At 36.9% G+C, this 22,027-nt stretch overlaps 2 protein-coding genes across 3 annotated transcripts in view; one reads left to right on the forward strand and one right to left on the reverse strand.

Moving 5' to 3' along the window:
• Positions 1-22,027, forward strand: part of LOC129771950 (uncharacterized) — a 154,571-nt gene that overhangs the window by 42,389 nt on the left and 90,155 nt on the right. The gene's annotated exons all lie outside the window — the stretch shown is intronic.
• LOC129771952 (protein lin-9 homolog) lies at positions 9,368-13,144 on the reverse strand. 2 transcript variants are annotated; one of them, XM_055776114.1, is made up of 3 exons: positions 10,939-13,144; positions 9,881-10,884; positions 9,368-9,827 (listed from the first exon to the last, which is right to left on the reverse strand). In XM_055776114.1, exons 1-3 carry the CDS (start codon positions 11,550-11,552, stop codon positions 9,811-9,813), a joined length of 1,635 nt encoding a protein of 544 aa, XP_055632089.1. In that variant the 5' UTR covers positions 11,553-13,144; the 3' UTR covers positions 9,368-9,810. The 2 variants fall into 2 exon arrangements, with proteins under 2 accessions (XP_055632089.1, XP_055632088.1); XM_055776113.1 differs by having other exon boundaries at positions 9,368-10,884.

The following is a 22,027-nucleotide window of genomic DNA, read 5'->3' on the forward strand; positions in this document are numbered from 1 at the left end:
AGTCATGCTTACGCATGGATGGATTTATGTTAAACAAATGATTGTTCATAGAGAAGAAAGGATAGCAGTTCAATTGTGAAGATTATTATGCTACAATCTTAGAAGAGACGAACCAGCCTACGGCTGAAAATCTCTATGATATAGAACAGGGATGGCCAAACGGTAGTCCGCGGTCCACCGGTCACCCGCGTAGGTATTCCTAGGCGTCCACCAGCTGGTCTAGTATAGTGTCACCTCCAAATGCAATGGCATAAATATCTCTCCACCTTTTGATTCGATCATTTTATAAGGTGCTAATTATGCTAACCTCAGTAGATATTTCTTCATTAAAATTTCGGTTTTAATTTTTTTCAGGTTGTTAGTTCTCTAATATTAATACATCCGGTTGGTCGACCACTTGTAATGAAGTAAATAATTGTCACTAGGAATAATTTCAATAATTTGTTAAACGATTAATTGAAAATGTTGGAAACATCCGGCATAAGGTTTTGAAAATCTATAAAAACCAAATTTTCGAAGAAAACTGCGCTTTTGAAGACTGCGTTCGCGAGTTTCAAGAAGTATTGTTATTTTAATTCCAAAAGAAAATTCTAAGTAATGAGAATTGAATTTGCAGATTATTTTTTTCAGGAAACATAGTCATGAATAGAACAACAGTGATGAATGAGAAATAAATTAAATTTCTAAAATTAAATATTGGACACTGTTATGTAATTCAAGTTGAACAGAAATTTGCTTATTAGCTCTATTTTACTGTTAAAGATACAGTCGGGTGAAAGCTGTCGGCATAATTTTCCGAGCTATTTGGTTTGGTTGTTGCATTCCTGATGCATTGCTTTAGGAAACATTGCGGTAAAGTTTCGAAATATGCAACTCGCCGACGCTCGAGAAAAAAATCGATGTGATAAGATTCTATCAATTTATAAAATGATAGCGATAGTTATAGGGATCGAATTGATCGTTCGATCCAATTTACATAATAGGGGCTAACATTGTCGTTAAATAGTTCTTACACTTCTATTTAATTGGTTAATTGGTCTCACAGACCGAGAATCAATAATTTTCATTTAATTGGGAAAAGTGATTCGCCTCTAACTGGACATCTAGCTAATTCGGTAGACCTGTAATGCGACACGAATAATTGGATATTTTGATATGATTCTCCAATTGGATGTTTTTGTATACCTCCTCTGTATATGTTTCCACAACATGATACATTTTTAGGAATGTTTTCGACCATATATATTTAGCACACTCCATTGATTATTTTTTAGATTTTCAATGGTTTTCCTGTTTTAACTTATTTTTCAAATTGCGTTGTGTTTGTTGATAAGTCCAATTACAGGTAACAATCGCCTCTAATGCAACATTGAGTGGTGCCTCGGTATGACCCATTAGAGGTAAATCACTATATCTTTTTCTGCTTTAAATAAATACAAATAATGCCTAAAAATTGCATCAGCAAAAAAACAATACCAAAATTACAGAGACACGCACAGACTGTGACAATGTGCACCAGTATACGAGTTATGATTTTACTCAAGTACAGGAGGGTTCAAACTTATAAAAATGCTTACAAACTGCTGCTTGTCAGCTGGTTTTTAATGAGATTAATCGTTAGATGGCGAATCAAATTTAATGAGAATATGCCGAAAATGTGGATGAGTTTGAGTATATTTATAAAAACTTCAGCTAAAAGGGACACTTGAAAGCATTTCCTAAATCCATCGAAAAATGGATGAGCATTCAGTGATAGTATCTAGATTTTTTCAGTTTATATCCCCGAAAGACGAAATCGATTGTTGAAAGGCGATCCCTATAGGAGCGGTCAAAATCAATGTTCATTAAAAAAAAAATCTAAACGATTTCTACGAACAAAAATATCGAAAAGATCGAAGAGAAAATATCGATTTTTGCAATTTTTTGCAGTACAAAGGATCGGTTCAAAAAATCGGAAAATCGGAAAGGAAAAGATCGATCTTCTAAATATCGATGCATGATCGCCCAATCCTAGTTCAAACTTTGTTTTATTGTCTAGTATTAAAATCATTTTCTAATGACTTTTTGATACAGTCAACGTTGGTAACCCGCAGCCTAACATTTGAACAATTAAGTGCGCTACACATACAACGTCTCGTCACCGTGAGGTCAACGTAAAGGAATGAAATGTCAAATATTCTCCCATGGAAATTGTATGGTAGTATTCACATACACAGTCACCGGCAACTTCGACGTCGGCAAAATAAGTCCAAGAGAATGGTTGACGGGACGGTGACGGTGACGCTGTATGTGCAGCGCAATTTAAAGGGTGTGTCACATCAAATTGCATCACGGAAAAAACGCTGTAGAAATTTAATTTTTAGGAATTATATCTTCAGCTCTCGCTTATAATCAGATAAGAGTGTATAGATCACGTTGGCCATGCTTCACTGTAAATTTTTCGTAAATTTGGAAAAATGTCGTCGAACGAAAAAGAGCGTCGTGAATTAATCCTGCGCACTCATTCGAGAATCCGGAGTTGTCACATCGGGACATCGGTAAGATGCTGGGAATCGTCCAATCCACGGTCAACAGAGTACTAAAACGATACTTCGAGAACCTAACCATCGACCGGAAGGTGAAGAACGGCAAAAATGGATGCTGCGTCAGTGAAAAAGATCACAAGCGCGTAGTTAAGCAGTTTAGACGTGATCCGAGAAGTTCGGTCCGGGATGTCACCAATAAGCTGAATTTGTCAAGTTCATTCGTCCAGCGGACCAAGCAGCGGGAGGGCCTGCGTACATACAAGGTTCAGAAGGCTCCTAACCGCGACGAAAGGCAAAACATGGTGGGGAAGACGCGAGCCCGGAAGCTGTACACCGAAATGCTGACGAAGCCGCATTGCCTGGTAATGGACGACGAAACCTACGTCAAAGCGGACTTTCGTCAGCTGCCGGGCCTGTTGTTCTTCTCCGCAGAGGACAAATTCAGCGTTCCGGAGGAGATTCGCAAGCAGAAACTATCCAAGTTTGCCAAAAAGTACATGGTGTGGCAAGCGATCTGCTCTTGCGGAAAGCGGAGCGCCCCCTTCGTGATGACCGGCACGGTAAACGGGCAGGTTTACCTTAAGGAGTGCCTACAGAAGCGCTTACTACCACTATTGAAGCAGCACGAGGGCCCGACCATCTTCTGGCCGGATCTCGCTTCGTGTCACTATTCAAAGGACGTGTTGGAGTGGTACGAAGCCAACGGGGTCACCTTCGTGCCAAAGGAAATGAACCCGCCCAACGCGCCGGAGCTTCGCCCAATAGAGAAATATTGGGCGATTTTGAAGCAGGCCCTCCGGAAGAACTCAAAAGTTGTCAAATCGGAGGCGGACTTCAAGAGAAAATGGATTTCTGTTCAAAAAAACTACAACCTGACGTTGTACAGAACCTTATGGACGGGGTAAAGAGGAAGGTGCGAGCATACGGGCTTGAGCTCGAAGTATGAATAAAAAGAAAATGCCAAAAGTTGTTTAATAGTTTTTATTTTACTGTCTAAAATCAAAAGGATAGGTCTACTGTGCGAATTTCTACAGCGTTTTTTCCGTGATGCAATTTGATGTGACACACCCTTTAGTCGCCCGTAATGCTCAAAAGTTTGGCCACCACTGATATAGAATAATAATAAAAAACTGCTACAATAGCGTGTGAGTGAGCAGTTTTATTGCCTTTTTACACAGCGCAAGCTGCTGTTGGCTCGACCGAATCGGCTGAAATGAGAACTGATGTTTGGAAAGTCAAATGCCTTTTTTCTGCACATTCTATATGAGTGCTGCCTTTAAACATGAAATACAAATTAAAGATTTGTATTTCTTGTTGTGCTCCCGTGGCCGAGTGGTTAGCGTCAAACCTAACATGGCGGGGGTTCGGGTTCGATTCCCGTTCTGGTCGGGGAAATTTTTCTTCAAAGAAATTTCCTCTGACTTGCACTGTGGTCACGCGTATTCTAGAGCTTGCCACTCAGAATGCATTCAAGGCGTGTTATTTGGCATAGAAATCTCAACTAAGTACTAATGAAAATGACGCAAGTAATACTACGTTGAGACGGCGGAGTTCCTCTAGGAACGTTAGTGCCATATAAGAAGAAGAAGACAAATTAAAGATTCCTATTCTGACATCAAAAGCTTTCTTAGCACGGAGTCCACAAAAAACGAAGTCCAAAAAAGCATTTTTCATGTAACTACTCTTTAACAGTCAAGGAGTCATTTAATTAAATAAATTAATAAATCATTATTAGATATTTAACAATGGTATGCACCCAGAACATAGCTGACAACGATCCCATAAAAGCGTCTAGCGTTCAGTCGAAACCGATTCTTCGTTGTAGCGCCAGTTCTAGAAAACAACAATTTGGTTGGAACTGAAGCCACCATCCGGCTGACGTATTCTCGAGTTATTAGATATTCTGTAGGATACTTGCTTTTGATTGAATTACAAACACCGCATGCCTCTTGGTTCCGAATTGTAGAAAGTAAGTGTTTCATCTTTGATACAAACAGTAAGTTATCTATTCGACATACCGAGGCACCACTTAGTGTCGCATTAGAGACGATATATTAACCTGTAATTGGGCATTCGTGATGACACTGATAAAGTGTCAACCCTCAATCTGGGGCCATAATTTGGGTCGCAAACTAGATGTTTACAAAAATGTCCAATTATTCGTGTCGCATTACAGGTCTGTTCAATTAGCTAGATGTCAATATATATAAGACTGTAATATAAATATATATATATATATATATATATATATATATATATATATATATATATATATATATATATATATATATATATATATATATATATATATATATCTTAAAAATTGATTGTAACTATTTTTTTCAAATAAAACAGTACTCAATTCTGATCCTTTATACGGAATGTCGTTTATACTTCAAATACTCTATCACCAATTTCCCAAAGAATGTTATTACGCAAAATGACGTAATATATCATAGAGCAGTGAGTGAAAATCTGATTGAATCTTGTCCACACATGCTAGTCCTGAGCTCTAACCACTCTTTATTCCATGCTAGAATGAATTAAAAGATTACATACAAAAAATTGTTTTGCTAAAAAAAGTGAAATTCATTCGTGAATGTCATTTTTATTACACATGAAACAATGCATGTCTTACGCCTAATAAGCTTCATTCGTTGAAGGAATATCAGTTTTCTCCGAAACATAACCATATTAATACTTCTGGAAATACAGATATTTTAATAGCGAATTCGTTTTTAAAACTGAGTCAGTGCCAAACTGACTCTGTAATAAAAAAACGTTTTCAGTTTCACGAATGCGGTGGTTTGTTGGTGTGCGTTATATAGTCTGATTTGTTTATATTTACGACGGCAAATGTACAGTGTCGACGTCTGGTGGTGATATTAGTGCTTGGGAGGTAAATTGTTCTCCATCAGATCAGAAGGGCCAAGTGCAGTGTAAACATATAAAAGTTTGAATGAAAATTTTTACTTAGTATTGTTTGATTACCTAACACATGTAGTTTTGACACTCACTTAACCATTTGTCGATGCATTTCCTGTTTGTTCCACAAATAATTACTATTATAATATAAAACCATCATTAGACACAGTTTTCGTTCAATATTCTGCGATATCGGAAAAAAACTTTTATTTAATCACATAAAATAAATATTCGATACGTTAAAGTAAATTTTCATTCATAATTTTGCTTTTGAAATTTATTCCACCTGAATATCCATCATTATTTTCTCCTTCCAATGAAAGCACACGTAGCTTAATGCCGTCTACTCTACTCTTCAAAATCAGAATCCGAATTGGATTACGATTCCAATAATACAAAAGCAAAAGCAGCAGGTTTTCCATTTTCATAGTCTTTATTTTTAGATTTTCCAAAACAATATTCGGAACTTGACAGTTCAGTATAGTTGTATTGGTGAACCCGAGTGCCAACCCGTGAAACATCTCAGTGCGAAACTAACAGCTTTCGGGGCGAACTAGTGCGACACTGAGTGCGAAACTGAGTGAATAAAAAAACGTTTTGACAGCAGTTAGTGTGGCACTGGGGTTGAAACTGAACAAAAACGAATTCGCTATAACTTTTCATAGCAAAAAAAGATTTGACATCCTTTCTATAGTGGTTTGTGAAACATTTCAAACCCGTTTCAAAACATTTCAACACCACCGCTGACACTCGAGCACACTCACAAACACTAAAAAACAAATTAACCAAAAACATTTCAATGATAAAAAATATCGATTTTCTCCATTATTTCGAGTACAAAGAATCTATCCAAAAATTGGAAATAGAAATGGAAAAAAAGATCTTCTGAATATCGATCCAAAATCGCCCAATACTAACCTGAGCTACGTTTTCTTATTTAGGGTGCCAAGTCAGAAAACAGGTCACGTTTTTGTAATTTAAAGTACGCATTCTTGCTGCGAACGGATTTTTGCGATTTTATACCAAATGAATTGAATGTTCCCTAAGATTTGTTTGATATGCTATACATTACAGTCCCCTGGTGTGTAAATTGTTTAAATAATAGAAGACTAGAAGCATTTCTATTTTCTAATTTTTTTTCTGTTCATTCGTGAGCTACCCGTAGCGAACCGTAGCAAAATCCGAATTTTTAGCGTTACGTAATTGTGCATCATTCCTAAGTAAGTAAGGTTAATGTCAAAAAATATGTTTAAGTTTGTTTTTCAACCTTTCACACTGACGATAAATTTCCGCGAATTTTTACGAACTTTTTTTCGCCAACCAATCAGAACGAAGCGCGGATCTCTTGCAAAAGAGCGAAAAAAGATAGAACATCTTCCGTTCGAACTGTTTTGTTTTCGAACAGAATTGATTCTGGTCAAAATCGAGCAACATATTCATTATTTGAACGAGAAAAATTACAAGATGAGCTTTATGAGATCGAAGAACGTACGCGTTATATGAGTCTCTTGAGTTTCTAGTAGAATGAGCTTGAGCTTGGGTAGACTGTACACTTCATAGTTGCTCTCTGTGATTGACCAGAACCAGCGAACTGAAATGTTTTTTTTAAATTTATATCAGAATTAGTATTCTAATGTCTATTATTTTTGGATTTTAGAGGAGCTTTATGGAAGTTTATCTCTTGTCTACAATGTCTTTTAATCTCAACCCAGGTCATGCGGAGTCAATCGAACCTATTTTGCAAATGTATTTGCATGGAAAAAAAACATTTTCTTCCCATGCACTCTCTGTCAAATGTTTCTCCGATCATCAATCAATCTCCGACCTTGTGACTTGAACTTTGTTTGTTTAAGTATTGGCTCAAGCCAGAGTTTCACCCAAGAAAGATTACATTTCTGCAGAAATCTTTCATTACATTGTGACGTTAGATTCCTGCTACACTCAGCTGAGAGACTAAGGTATTGAAAATTCAGAAAACTTTTATTCGAAATATTAAAATTCTTTGACATCATAGATTTTGTTTATGTAAAAAATCCTCCCACCTTTTATTTTCCATCTCGCGAGTTTTGCTTGTGTGCTTTGATTGTACTAGTAGTTATTTGACAGATAGGCAGTTCACATACCAGGCATTCTAGACAATTTTTTTATCCCGTTTATTTATTTCTTAGGCTGATTAGCATTTTATCTGTAACAGAGCCGGGTTTTTATCGTGTTTTATGTTTCTATAAATTGTAAATTACACAGTAGTAGTAGTAGCCATTTAGGCGTTAGGTTTTTTTGTTCCATTACATTATGGTAAATTACACTGTAGGAGCCATTTAGGAGTAAGGGTATTCTATCTGTTCTTCCATTGTTCAGCAGACCGGACAGCGGATACAGTTGATATTGATCATTGTTGGGTTATTTATAGAACAGCAGCCCGATGTTTCTTGCAGAGCAGAGCAGTTGTATGGATGAATCGATCTTATTTCGACCGTGGATCGTTCTCCATCGCGGATGATGGTTGCGTGGACGTAGTTATTCTATAACAACACAAAGATGGTCAATTGAAGGCCCTGAGTTTGAACTCACGATTGATCGCTTAGTAAGCGAACGCGTAACCAAGTGGCTACGAAGACCCCCTAGTCAGTTACTCAAATGGTACAAAATTGAATGTTTCAACGCAAAACGTTGAAAGAGAGGGTATACAGAATCTATATTTTTCATATTTTTTCTGGAAAGCTGAGTTTTTTGTTACATAACATATCCAAAAATCTAAGAGGTATTATTTGTTCGTGAGTAATGATTTTTCAAAATTAATCGATGGTCCGAAAAATATTTTTTTATCCCTTTTTCCACCACAAAAATTCATAACTTTTGAACTACTGGACCGATTCAGATGATCGTATCAAACTAAAGCCAATGAACTACTCTATAAATATTACATTTGAGAAAAAATCAGATTTTTTTTTGTCAAGGACGCCATATTTTTCCATTTTCCTTTAAAGCTGAAGTTTTTTCTATAACTTATTCGAATATCAGAGAGTTGTATGTTTTCGTTTTTGAATTATGATTTTTCAAAGTTAACATGTTTTTAGTTTTTGTAGAATATTCCTATGCGACAAAACTACATCTGTGCGACTATAACCCAGCTTTTTAAGCAAGTTGGATTTCAAAGAAGATCTATTCATTGGCTTCAGATTGATATATTGACCATCTGAATCGGCCCAGTAGTTTAAAAGTTGTGAGTTTTTGAAAATAGTCATTTTTGAAAAAAAAGCGGAAAAATGATTTTCGAACTACTTATTAGTTTTGATAAATCATAACTCAAAAACAAAAAACGCCTCTGAATTTTGGATATATTATGTAAAAAAGCCTCAGCTGTCCAGAAAAAAACATTAAAAAAATATGGCGCCTTTGGTCCCGAGACCATGTAAACTATGAAAAACAAATACAAGCAATAACTACCAATACAAGATCCAATCTTTTGGCAATTGGCTTAAATTTGATATACTGATCATCTAAATCGGTCCAGTAGTTGAAAAGTTGTGAATTTTTGAATGGGGGAAAAAGGGAAAAATTGATTTTTCGGACTACGCTAAAGTGGAAATGGTCACCCTAATGAAAAAATGAAAAACCCGGGTCTAATATTTTGTGATGAAGAACAAAATTACCGTTTTTCACGGAAATCGGAGAACCACTATATCGGTTTAGTATGGAATGGCTTATAAAACAAATATTTTTCGCATTACATTTACCTATGGTTTATCTAAAACAGAACATGTCACAATCCAAAATATTTTAGTTTTTCTTTGATTTGTACTTATATTAGAATAAGTATTGTAATGTCTATTATTTTTGGAGTTTGGAGAAACTTTTTGAACTTTGGGTGCGGATTAGAGTGCGAAATCGTCACTTCACAGATTTTGTTTATGTTATTAACCTTCCCAAATTTTCAATCTTAACAGACAACTGTTATCCAGTTTTCATAGAAATCCTTCCGTGGGGCATTGACTTTAATTGCATTTAAACGCGCCCCGATCACAAATCGCTTCACAGGTCCACACCAAGCAATACAATTTTCAAATAAGCGTCACAAACAATTTAACGTTTTTAATTTAACGAGAACAAAACTCCCCTCTACTGGGTGATCTTTTCAGAACTTCTAGTAGAATAAGATTTACACAATGTAGTTTTTTGGATTATTTACTGCTGCGTATTCAGTATAAATTTAATATAGAAAAAAATATTCGATAATTCGGAACAAACAGTTCTGGAAAAATAGATGTCTAGGCAAAATATTCATAGAGGTCTTGATCGTTTGATTCGTATTCAGGTTTGTTTGTGAGCCGCTGTAAATCCCGCCGTAAAAAGCTCCATATTATGATGAACTCTTCGCTGAAAAGAAACCATATTGTCGAAATCTAATCGACTTTTTGTTTCTTCCATACTTTTTTTGAGTACTTCTATACAATGCTCAGTCTGATCGTTTGTCCCCAGATTGGATGCTACGTACATGATTGTGGTAAGGTTTTTAATCAGCTGGATAATTCTGCCATTCATCAACTGTCCATTATTGTTGCTGTTAAAGGTTTCTTCGGCCTGCAGTCGACATTGTTCTCTCAAACGATCAGGAGCTATCATCGCAATCGCGTACTGGTCCCGGGTTAAGTTTCTACAACTAGTCTGTAATTGATTGAGCAGCTCGTAAATATTTCGGTTGAGATTCTCTATCGCTGTAATCGACGATAAGTAACGCTTTTGAAATTCTTCTGGGTATGGATTGCCACAAGATTTGTAAATTTCCCCCTCCGAGTTCATATTTTGTAACCGTTGTAACTTCATTTGTTTAGCGGAAAGCATATTTTTTGTTCGAACAATTAGCTCGAGCATTTTAATCGAAAACCGGTCGGTATTGTCTTTCGGGAGAAGTATCTTACTCTTCGACGTTCCGGGTATCTTGGGAAAACAGTCCCCTGCGAGCAACGGATTGTTCTTGATCCCGTTTGACGGATTTTGTTGCGCAAACGAGGTAACATAGTACGAAGCCTTTTGATATCTTGACCGAAAGTCCTTTGTTATTGTTTTGAGCACAATTTTCATCGGAATATCATTAGCAGCGACCTCAAAATCGGGAATAGTGCGTGATCCCAAACCGGGCCGGTCAAAGCTGATTCTATATGAACTCAATATAATATTGATCGCCTCAACTGTCCCAGTGAATAACCCATCCTGAGGTGCGCGAAGCCTAGCAGTCACCTTTGTACCGACGGAAAGAGGTTGTGGAATCTCCTTCGGTAAATCACGGACAAATGAAATATCTCCCGTGCGCTTAGTCTGCAATAGACGAATTTTGTGTCTCTTCCGTCCCAACTCTTTCCTCTCCTTTTGAAAGAAAACAGTCGAACATCGTCTTGCTTTACCCATCGTTTTCCGGATTTTGTTCCATACAGGCCTGAAAAAAGCAACTTTATTAAAATTCTCCAAAATGAAGAAAAGCAAATCTCACCTTATCAAAAACCGCTTTGTCAAAACTGGATACATATCAGTGAGACACACCTGAAAATCATTTTCCCCATCCAGTAAAACCCGGTCAATATTGCTGTAAAACCATTCGAAACCGACAAACTTGTGCGCTTTCGGTAGCTTCAATAAATTCCGTAACCTGAGCCCGATCTCCTGACTGGTTTTTTTGTCCAACAACGCGGTTAGGTCCTCGTCCGGATATACCTTCCGTTTTTTCAGGCCATCCTTTATTTCAACGCATTGTGAAGTCCTCATTTTCTTTCCCGGCGCAACTAATCCTTTCTGGAAAGAAGCTGTTGGGCTACCTTCGATAGAAACATCGTCGTCGATTACGAAGTCATCATCAAAGAACAACTTGTTTTTCTTCCTAATTCGGGCAGGCATCCCGCGAGCATTCAACATCTGTATCGATTCCGTCGGTGAAGCTTCAGCAGGAAATTTCATCCCTACCGGGTGTAAACCAAGAGCAGTAAGGCCAAACGTTGGTGTTGGAAGACCTTTCATTTCCGTAATCTCGTCAAGCAGTTTATCTCTGGTCCTGGAATCCATCTCGTTCAGCGAAACAACTGTTTTGTTTTTCTCCTCCGATGAAGACATTTTCACAACTCGAGAATACACAAATTATCACTATGGATGGGAATTGTCACAACACGGTCAAATGATGCAATCGTGTACAAGGCGCCTAGAAGTATATCCTAAGGTGAGGCGGTTTTGTCACTAAGTTGGTTAGTGGAGCGGTATATGAAAACAGTACGGAAGAAAGCGGAAGGGAAATTATTTGCTTGAAGCGTGAAAGAGACAGACTGATCAGGAGCGAGCCAAGGCGCCTAGAAGTATATCCTAAAGGCCCATTTATACGTTGCTAGTAGCTGACTTGTCAATGAGCAGCTACTGACCCGGTGAACTCGCTTGACAATTGGTTTATTCGCCTTGTCCGTTCACACAGTGTGAGCTGTTGGCGAGAAACTAGATATGACGGCACGGGTTTACCAGGGATGCCAGGCGATTTTTCAAAAGTCCATCAAATAGTCAGAAACAGCAATCAGGTCCGAATTTGTCAGATGATTGATCCGAAATCTATTTCTCTATTGGCAGTTTTCTTCTTAGGTTTTCAGTTGAATGTATCATTACACAATTTTATAGCGAAACAGAAGCTGATCGTGATTAAAAATACATACTTTGTGCTGAATTTCTTTGAACTGAAGGTACTATCCGAAAAAACAGAAAGAAAAAAGGGATTCGGGCCAGGAATTGGATGCAAAGAAAAGGAACAACAAATACAATATTGAAGGAACTCTGCGATGAGGATCCCCGAGATTACAAAGCAGTGTTGAGAATAACACCTGAACAGGTGGAAAAACTATTGGGTTTAATTGCTCCACAAATACAACGCCAAGATACACTCATGAGGGATGCTGTACCTGCAAGAGTGAAATTAGAAATGACATTGATGTGCCTTTTTTCTGGAATATCGTTCAGATTGTTATTGATATTTTTTTAGAATCTCGAAAGCATCCATAGCTAAGATAATTCCGGAGGTATGTGATGCTATAAATGGCAGTCTGAAAGATTTTTTTAAATTTTTTTTTTTTTATTTATTTCGCCTTGCCAGCAGCTTCGTATACCAATTTGTGAAATGAAAATGATAGTAGATTTGCAGTTGGAATAAATATTCATCAAAAATTAAAATAATGAATGAAAATGTACTTTTTTAAATCGAGTAAGTATTCTGTTTCTTAGAACAATACTTTTTTTTGCAAGTTATGAGTGAATTTTGAATGAAAATTGTGCCTGATAATGATTCTATATTAGAGATTCTCAAGAAAACTATCTCAAAAAGAAAGCGTGCCCCGCCAGCGTGCAAAACGAAATAACAACGATTTCATTTAGAAACTATGAGGGTTTTATTTGTTTTTCCAATAATTCTCAAGTCTTTAAATATCTTCGCATATTTTCAAATATCTTAAAAATAGAGACATTTCTTTATATTTGGCATCCATGATTCGAACGCTAAATTCTGTTTTTGACGTTTTGAGGGATGCGAGTGCAAGTAAATTCAAAAAACTTTGAAGTAGCTCGCACGCCGGATTACACATGACACTAACTGGCATGATGTGTTCACACGGTGTGAGTAGCTCCACTGCAGTAACTGACTAGACCGACTCGTATGCTTACTCGCACCGTCTGAACCCGGCTTAAGGTGGGCCAACTTGCTAAAACGACTCTTCAGCCATCTTGGAAGTCTACTGTGATTTGTTTGTAAACAATACACAATACGCTAATGGCGAAGCTCGCTCGTGATCAGTCTGTCTCTTTCACGCTACAAGCAAATAATTCCCCTTCTGCTTTCTTCCGTACTGTTTTCATATACCGCTCCCCTAACCAACTTAGTGACGAAACGGCCTCACCTAGTACCATAGACCCGTCTTGGAGCGAGCATCGGTCAGCCGGGTACTATGATTGATGCTAGGATTGTTAGCAAAATCTCAAGCAGAACTATCATTGGTATTCCCAATCCATGTGAAAACATAGAGAAAATGTCAATGACAATGACAGAAGCGATATGTTGGCTTCTGTCAGTTCAATAGGGGTTCTCTAAAGACGTCACTCGGGTGGCTTCGGCACTAGCGTTTTGTGTTCTGTTTACAAACAAAACACAGTAGACTTCCAAGATGGTTGAAGAGTGCTTTTAGCAAGTTGGCCCACCTTAGGATATACTTCTAGGCGCCTTGATTGTGTAAATGGTACACTGACCAAAAAAATTGGTATATATGACGAATTTTTTGGTAAATATTACCAATGATTAGTAAATTTTTGCAATACGAATTATTCGTACATATTACACAATAACAATGGTAAACAAATGTCAAACCAGCCAGTATGACCCACTATAAGCGGTCAGTTCAACGTTGGTTTAACATATACCCTAAACATATATGTAATTTGTTCAACACGGGGTCATTTGTCAGCCCAAAGTGGGTTCAATCAGAGAAGAGAAGTGGAACTTCACTGAGAGAAATAATTAGTAAATATAACGAATTTTTTGGTAAATACTACCAATCTATAGTCATTTTCGACCGTACTAATAAACACATATGTCAAGCAGAACAATGATTCGGAAGCCCAATATCGGCTACATTTTCTCGCGGAAAATGCACGTATCAGAATTATATCCTTATTATACCTCCGTATTGCCTTATAGGAACAATGAAAATGGTTAATACGCGCTTTTCTCACCAACTTTCAGATATGACAATATCCAAGCTTACTAATGTTATCGGGTAAAATATCTAATATCTGGTAAGGCCCATTTATACGTTGCTAGTAGCTGACTTCACAACGAGCAGCTACTGACCCGGTGAACTCGCTTGACAAATGGTTGACTCGCCTTGTCCGTTCACACAATGTGAGCTGCTGACAAGAAACTAGATACTAAGTACGGGTTTACCAGAGATGCCAGACGATTTTTCAAATGTCCATCAAATAGTCAGAAACAGCAATCAGGTCCGAATTTGACAGATGATTGATCCGAAATCAACTTATTTATTGGCTGTTTTCGGCTTAGGTTTTCAGTTGAATTTATCATTACACAATTTTAAATTTTATCGCGAGACACACGCTGGCCGTGTTTACAAATACTTTGTGCTGAATTTCTTTGAACTGAGGGTACTATCCGAAAAAAGCAGAAAGAAAAAAGGATTCGGGCCAGGAATTGGATGCAAAGAAAAGGAGTAACAAATACAATACTGGAGTAACTCCACGATGATGATCCCCGAGAGTACAGAGCAGTGTTGGAAATAACACCTGAAAAAGTGAAAAAACTGTTGGATTTAATTGCTCCACAAATACAACGCCAATATACACTCATGAGTGAAACTAGAAATGATGTGCCTTTCTTCTGGAATATGGAATATATATCAGATTATTGTCGCTATTTTTTAGAACCTCGAAAGCATCCATAGCTTAATTAATTCCGAAAGTATGTGGTGCTACAAATGGCAGTCTAAAAGATTTTTCAAAATTTGATTTACTTCGCGTTGACAGCAGCTTCGTGTACCAATTTGTGAAATGAAAATGATAGTAGATTCGCCGGAGGAATAAATACGTCTCAAAAACTAAAATAATGAATGAAAATATACTTTTTTTCAAATCGAATATGTATTCTGTTTCTTAGAACAATACTTTTTTTTGCAAGTTGTGAGTGAATTTTGAATGAAAATTGTGCCCGATGATGATTTTATATTTAGATTCCCAATAAAACTGTCTCAATAAGAAAACGTGCCCCGCCAGTGTGCCAAACAAAATAACAACGATTCCGTTTAGAAACTATTAGGGTTTTATTTGTTTTTCCAATATTTTTCAAGTCTATAAATATCTTCGCATATTTTCAAATATCTTAAAAATAGAGACATTTGTTTACATTTGGCATCCCTGATTCGAACGCTAAATTCTGTTTTTTGACGTTTTGAGGGATGCGAGTGCGAGTAAATTCAAAAAACTTTGAAGTAGCTCGCACGCCGAATCACACATGACACTAACTGGCATGATGTGTTCACACGGTGTGAGTAGCTGCACTGCAGTAACTGACTAGATCGACTCGTATGCTTACTCGCACCGTCTGAACCCGGCTGTAGGGATGCGGGTTTGTTGACAATATGTACAAAAAATTTGTACATTCTACTAATTTTTCATTACCAAATGTATTTAGTAGTTTTCGACCGAGGATTTTTCTAAGGGTTGAGAGAAAAAAGTGGCAACGATTTGTGGCAAGAAAATGTAAACAGTGAAAAAATTGACAGATAGTTTACGCTCTAAAAATTGAACATAATGTTAAGATATCTCTAAAAGGGTGGGAGACATCATATATAAAGTGGGAGAATCGTATATAATGTTATTAATGTTAGCATCACCATGATAAACACGGCGAATGGGATAGAAATTACGAACTGAAATTGAATAAAATATACATATAGACGCTAAAACGCAGTGGATAGATATTATAATGCATTTTTATCGGTTTATGTATAATGCATTATCAAAATAAATCCATATGTATTGTAATCATAACTTGCTGTGGTATTCATAACAACATTTATGATCGTATTCCACCAATGATGACAAATGTGTAATTTACGAATGAAGCTTCGCCATAGAAACTGAACATTGAATAAAAAAAATTAAAATGTGGAAAGAGCATCAGTTGAAATATTTTAAAGCATTCTCATCGGAATAAATTGAATGATACAATAATTATACGACTAAATAATGGAGCTTAAAAAACAACATAAAAATATGAATTCTGAATATTTTTTTTCAGTTTTGAACACACCCCATAAAAAGCTATTTTTATTTTTTTAAATACCCTCTGTTGGTATTGTATCTAGAATTTACAAGGTAATAAAACGTTAACGTCAATTAGTTTCTAGTAATCAGTTTTTTAGTTGCAGGGGAAATTAACACCAAACTATATTTTTTTTTTTGTATTATATATAGATTCCATGCCAAACTGACATAGTGGTTCTCAGATTTTCGTGTAAATTGGTAGTTTTGTTCCTTTTTGTTAAATATTAGATCCCATTCCATTTTAGGGTGGTTCAAAAAATCTAGTTTTCTCCTTTTTTCCAAAAAATATTTTTTTTTAGATTCATATCTTTTGAACTACTAAACCGATTCACATGATCGACATATCAAATTGGCCAGTTAGCCAGTTTTTTTTAAATACTATACTTGCAAAAAAAAATTTTGTTTTCTTGATTATTGATCGTAATTGTTCTTTATAGTTTTCATTCAAGGGCGCTATGTTTTTTATATTTTTTCTCGAAAGCTGAGGATTTTTTAGATAACATATCCAAAAATGTGTTCTTCGCTTTTAAATTATGATTGTTCAAAATTAACCGATGGTTCAAAAAATCATTTTTCTCCTTTTTTCCAAAAATGACGTTTTTTAAAAATTCATAACTTTTATCTACTGAATCGATTCATATAATCGACATAGTTAATTTAAGTTAATAATTTCACACGTGCAAAAAAATTTTTTTTTTGATTTATGAAAAACAGATACAATTATTAATCACGAAAACAAAAATAATTTTTACGCAAGTGCAATATTTTTCCAAAATTTATTTTTCGTGTTATTATTTCTCGAACAACTCTGAATTCTTGGCTTTAATTTGATATATCGATCAGCTGAATCGCTCTAGCAGTTCAAATGTAATGAATTTTTGAAAATAGGAAAAAGGGGAAGAAATTAATATTCCGAACTATCGGGTAAACTCTAAAAAATTATAACTCAAAAAAGGAAAAAGAATATATCTAATTCTGAGTAAAAAATATAAAAATATAAAAAAATCCTCAGTTTTCAAGAAAAAATATAGAAAAATATAGCGCCGTTGGTCCCGAAACCATATAAACTATAAAAACGGATACAATCAAGAATTACGAAAACAAAATTCAAATTTCTTGGAAGTTTGATATTTTTCCAAAAAGACTAGCTAATTTACTTCAATTTGATGTATCGATCATCTGAATCGGCTTAGTGGTTCAAAAGTTATGAGTTTTTGATAGAAGTCATTTTGGGAAAATGTGAAAAAATCAAATCACCCAAAAAAATAATAATACAGGTTCAATGTTTTACCATAACGAAAACAAGCTACCAATTTTCCAAAAATCTGAAAACCAATATATCAGTTTGGCATGGAATGGCTGAATTAATACCGCAATAGTTCACAAATTTCAAAGTTCGCGTTTTTCCTGTTGTTTTTCATGTCTTTTAGTGCGGCCATAATAATAATTAGAATTACTGCATTTGGATTGATGCTACAAAATATCATTAACTTCCTTGAATAGTGGATGTGATATAATTCACTTTATATATGTATATATATTAATAAATGTTTTCAAACGAATACATTTGTCGAACAAACTGCAAAACTAAATACTTTTATACTGTGCCTTCATTTTTTGAGTTTAACGTTCAAAGACCCTTCAATAAAAATGGCATTGGAACAACACAGTAAAACTGACATACAATTATGACAGATGATTGCTTTTTGATTGGCGCGTGCTCCAACTGGTGAACCGCCAACTAAAAGGCACTCCAACTAAAAAAACGCCAATAAGCAAATGGTACTGTAAAACTGTGAAAAATATATAAAAAATATACAATCTAAGACTCTTTTTGTCGTTTAAGAGTTTGTTTTTTTTAAGTTACTGCTTGGCATGTTTGCGGATAACGGAAAGATATGATATGTTGATTTGCACATGCCACTAGGGCCTCTTGCTGATTAAGTAAGTAAGATTTCTTACAAAACGTCATAACTTTACAACCATTGAGTCGATTTCAAAAATCGTCATATCAAATGAAATCTTATTCTTTTATGAATCAACTTTAATCTGTCATTCACACAAACTCAAAAATTAAATACTACAGAAAAACTTTAATTATAACGCTTAGAGAATTTGCGACTTAATTTTCCACAATTCGCTCTTTCACACCAAATTTTTTTCTTGTCGCAATTTTAAACCTCTCAAATTGAATTGTTAAAATGAGAGGTCAAAGAACGAAAAGCAGGAGAGATTAACAAATAATGGAGGGTAAATAATAAAGCAATATTAATCATGGATTTTTAATAGAAAAAAAAAAAGAAAAATATTGAAAAAAACATTCCTTTTTTAATTTCTCTTTCAAATTTTGATAAAATTGCACTGAATAGTTAAATAAGAGCAATATTAATATTGGAATAAACTTATGTAATTATAAACATGTTTATATAAACCTTCCCATCTTCTCATTCTTCATTAAAGACCTTGCGTCAAGACAGCTAGAAATCCATACACTCTCAAATCAAGTGTGCCTGAAAAAAATATATTCTTCACGTAAACAAGCGATGAAAATGTGGACACTTTTTAGTCAGTGAATTGTATGGAGTTCCACTGCTGTGGTTCAATGGTATTTTGATCAGGTTTAGAATCGTCATGTTTTCTTTTCAATTATATTGAAAACAAACATTTTTTTTATTTCTTGTAATCAATAAAAATAATAAGGGGGTCTTCGTAGCCACTTGGTTACGCGTTCGCTTACTAAGCGATCGATCGTGAGTTCAAACTCAGGGCTCTCAATTGACCATCTTTGTGTTGTTATAGAATAACTATGTCCACGCAACCATCATCAGCTATGGAGATCGATCCACGGTGGAACAAAGATCGATTCATCCATACAACTGCTCTGCTCTGCAAGAAACATCCGGCTGCTGTTCTATAAATAACCCAACAATGATCAATATCAACTGTCTCTGCTGTCCGGTCTGCTGAACAATGGAAGAACAGATAGAATACCCTTACGCCTAAATGGCTACTACAGTGTAATTTACCATAATGTAATGGAACAGAGAAACGTAACGCCTAAATGGCGTTGTAAATTACTGTGTAATTTACAATTTATAGAAACATAAACATATGTACATGTACACGATAAAAACCCGGCTCTGTTACAGATAAAATGCTAATGAGCCTGATAAATAAATAAATGGGATAAAAAAAAATAAAAATAATAAATATATATTTTTCTATACAAATAAAATTGGAACTCGAGGAAGGAATCGGTCGATTTGATCCGTCAGGTCAGCTGATGTGTTTGCATCACCAACTACTCGTATCAACGCTGTCCCCCGGTTTTCAGCAGCCTATGCTGCTGGTAAAGCAGTGGATGAACCGGGTACTTTTTGTTGCTCCTGCTGCTGCTGTAACACAGCCGTACATCGGGAGAGTTTCCGTGGTGGTACTGCAGGAGCAGATAGAAATTCTGGTAGTTTTTTGTTCCAGTCCAGCTTATAGAGCAACAGTTCCATTATTCGCAAGTGGTTTTCCGTGTTATACACGACTTGACTGGAAAAAATAAACAAACTCCTTAACATGTATCAGTCAGGCAATGCTGGCACGTATACTTACATAATTTTCTCCCAAGGAGGACGCATTAGAATATGGCACCACTTGTATCAGTATTATCGGCTCCTCTTTCAGTCCCCGCTGATACTACTTTCGGCATATTCGTATCAGATGGATCATGATGTACTTGAGCGCCATGCAAAGCTACTGCTACCGCATCACTGGTAATTTCTGTGTGGACAGATACATGGATAGTTAGTAAAAAGTTATATGAAACAAATATCGAATATCCTATTTGAGGCTACGACGAATTTGTCGTAAAACATAACCGGAATGATCGGATCGGGCAGCTCCCGTAAGAACTTCTTTAGCACCGTGGCTACACACTCCGGCGAGTAGCTGCTCAGATCGGTGTTGATTAGATTTTCGCTTTTTTTTTTTTATTCATTATTTGAGAGGTTTTCAGCCTCCTGGGCTGGTTCGCCTTTTTATCGACGGCATTGCCGCAAGGTTTCGTTAGGAACAGATTGCACATAAAATTATCACAAAAATTAAACACATATAAATCCTTTTGCGAGACATGACTTAACAAAGAACTTGCTGTTTGCTTGTTGGACCAGATGGCATGGATGTCCTCGGACCATGGCTCCAAGCTAGTGGAGAGGAAGCCGTGCCGTTGTAGATGCCGACGTGTTCTTATTCCCCTTCATCGTGGAGGGGAAGGAACAAGGATCTTCTTGTCTGATCCATTGTTCAGACGCTAGATCTTAAAAAATAGTTCGGCATCTTTTAGGTAGCAGACAAGCGCTGCTACTCTTGCTGGATCGTCCTTCAAGATGTCTCTTACACTTCCGCTGATTCCATGCAGGTTTCGCAGATCATCGAATTTCGGGCAACCACACAAGAAGTGCTCGACGGAGTTGTGGATTTGGCAGAGGTCGCAGAGTAGATGGAAGGGTCCTCTATTGAATCCGTGTGAGACCGAGCAGTGACCGGTCCTCAATCTGGACAGGATTCGTTATTCTCTCATTCCTTTAACATCGTCAAACCTGACAATCGTGCCCTTGACTTTTCTGAGGAACTGCCCCCTCTCTGCAAACCACCTTTCGGTCCAAAAGGTGCGGAAAGAGTTGATGATCCACAACTTCACATCGTCAAGCGGCACATCCCGAGTGAAGAACGGTCTGGTGTGACCGATTCCGGCAAACCGGTCGGCCGCTTCATTCCCTGCGATGCCGTGGTGTCCGGGGACCCACATGAGCACAGAATCGGGCAATATGTTCGTCCTTATGGCCTGTACCCATGGATGTTTGGACCTGGTCGCACCGATGGCATCAATGGCGCTTGCCGAATCGGAGACGACCAACAAGCCGTTGAAGATGAAGTTGTAGTTGCCTCGAAGATGCCGGCCACTTCGGCCGAGAAGACCTGGCAGATGTCCGCGAGTTTGTCACGTGAGTCACGCAGTTTGTTAATCTTGTCGTAGTTCGGTGGCGTCGTTCGATACAGCTTGTACAGATCCAGGTTCAAGTAACACATCGCTTTCTGTTCGATCTCGTTGCAAAGTATTATGATAATCTGCGGCGCCGGCAGCTTGACCACGTTAAACTGCTGACAAAGACCTGCTGACTACGGTTGGTCAACTGTACCGTCCGACTGCCAGTTTCCGCTGCGCACGATTCAAGTCCCTTCCCGCCCCGCACTGCCGATGCACTATGAGATTAAATTGCTCGCATAGCAATCCCTGATGTATCAGCCCCGCAAGTTCTGCTGACACATATCACATTTAACCAGCTTAGAAAAAGAATGGTCCACCAAATCATGCGGGTGTTTATCGACCAAGTTATCACCATCTTCGCCGGTTAATTCCAGCACAATACCTCCATCTCCACTAGTGGTTCGAAAAGTACCACCGCTGTGAATCGGTTTCTCTGCGCTCTGCGCTATGCACGATTAGGTGGACTATATGTAAAAACCTACAATACAGCAACGAAATGAAATAATAAGCTATAAAACAAACTGTAATATGCAATGTTGGAAAATTATTCAAAAGAACTTACCTTTATTATTGTTATCAGCACGGAAAAATTGAAATGATGACAGATAGTTTTTCGCGGTTGCCAGGGATGACAATTGTCAAAGCTACCGATAACGCACAGTAAAATATACCAATCGTTGGTAGGGATGTG

Source organism: Toxorhynchites rutilus, chromosome 2 (assembly GCF_029784135.1).
Source record: "Toxorhynchites rutilus septentrionalis strain SRP chromosome 2, ASM2978413v1, whole genome shotgun sequence".
In the NCBI taxonomy this organism is placed as follows: domain Eukaryota; kingdom Metazoa; phylum Arthropoda; class Insecta; order Diptera; family Culicidae; genus Toxorhynchites; species Toxorhynchites rutilus.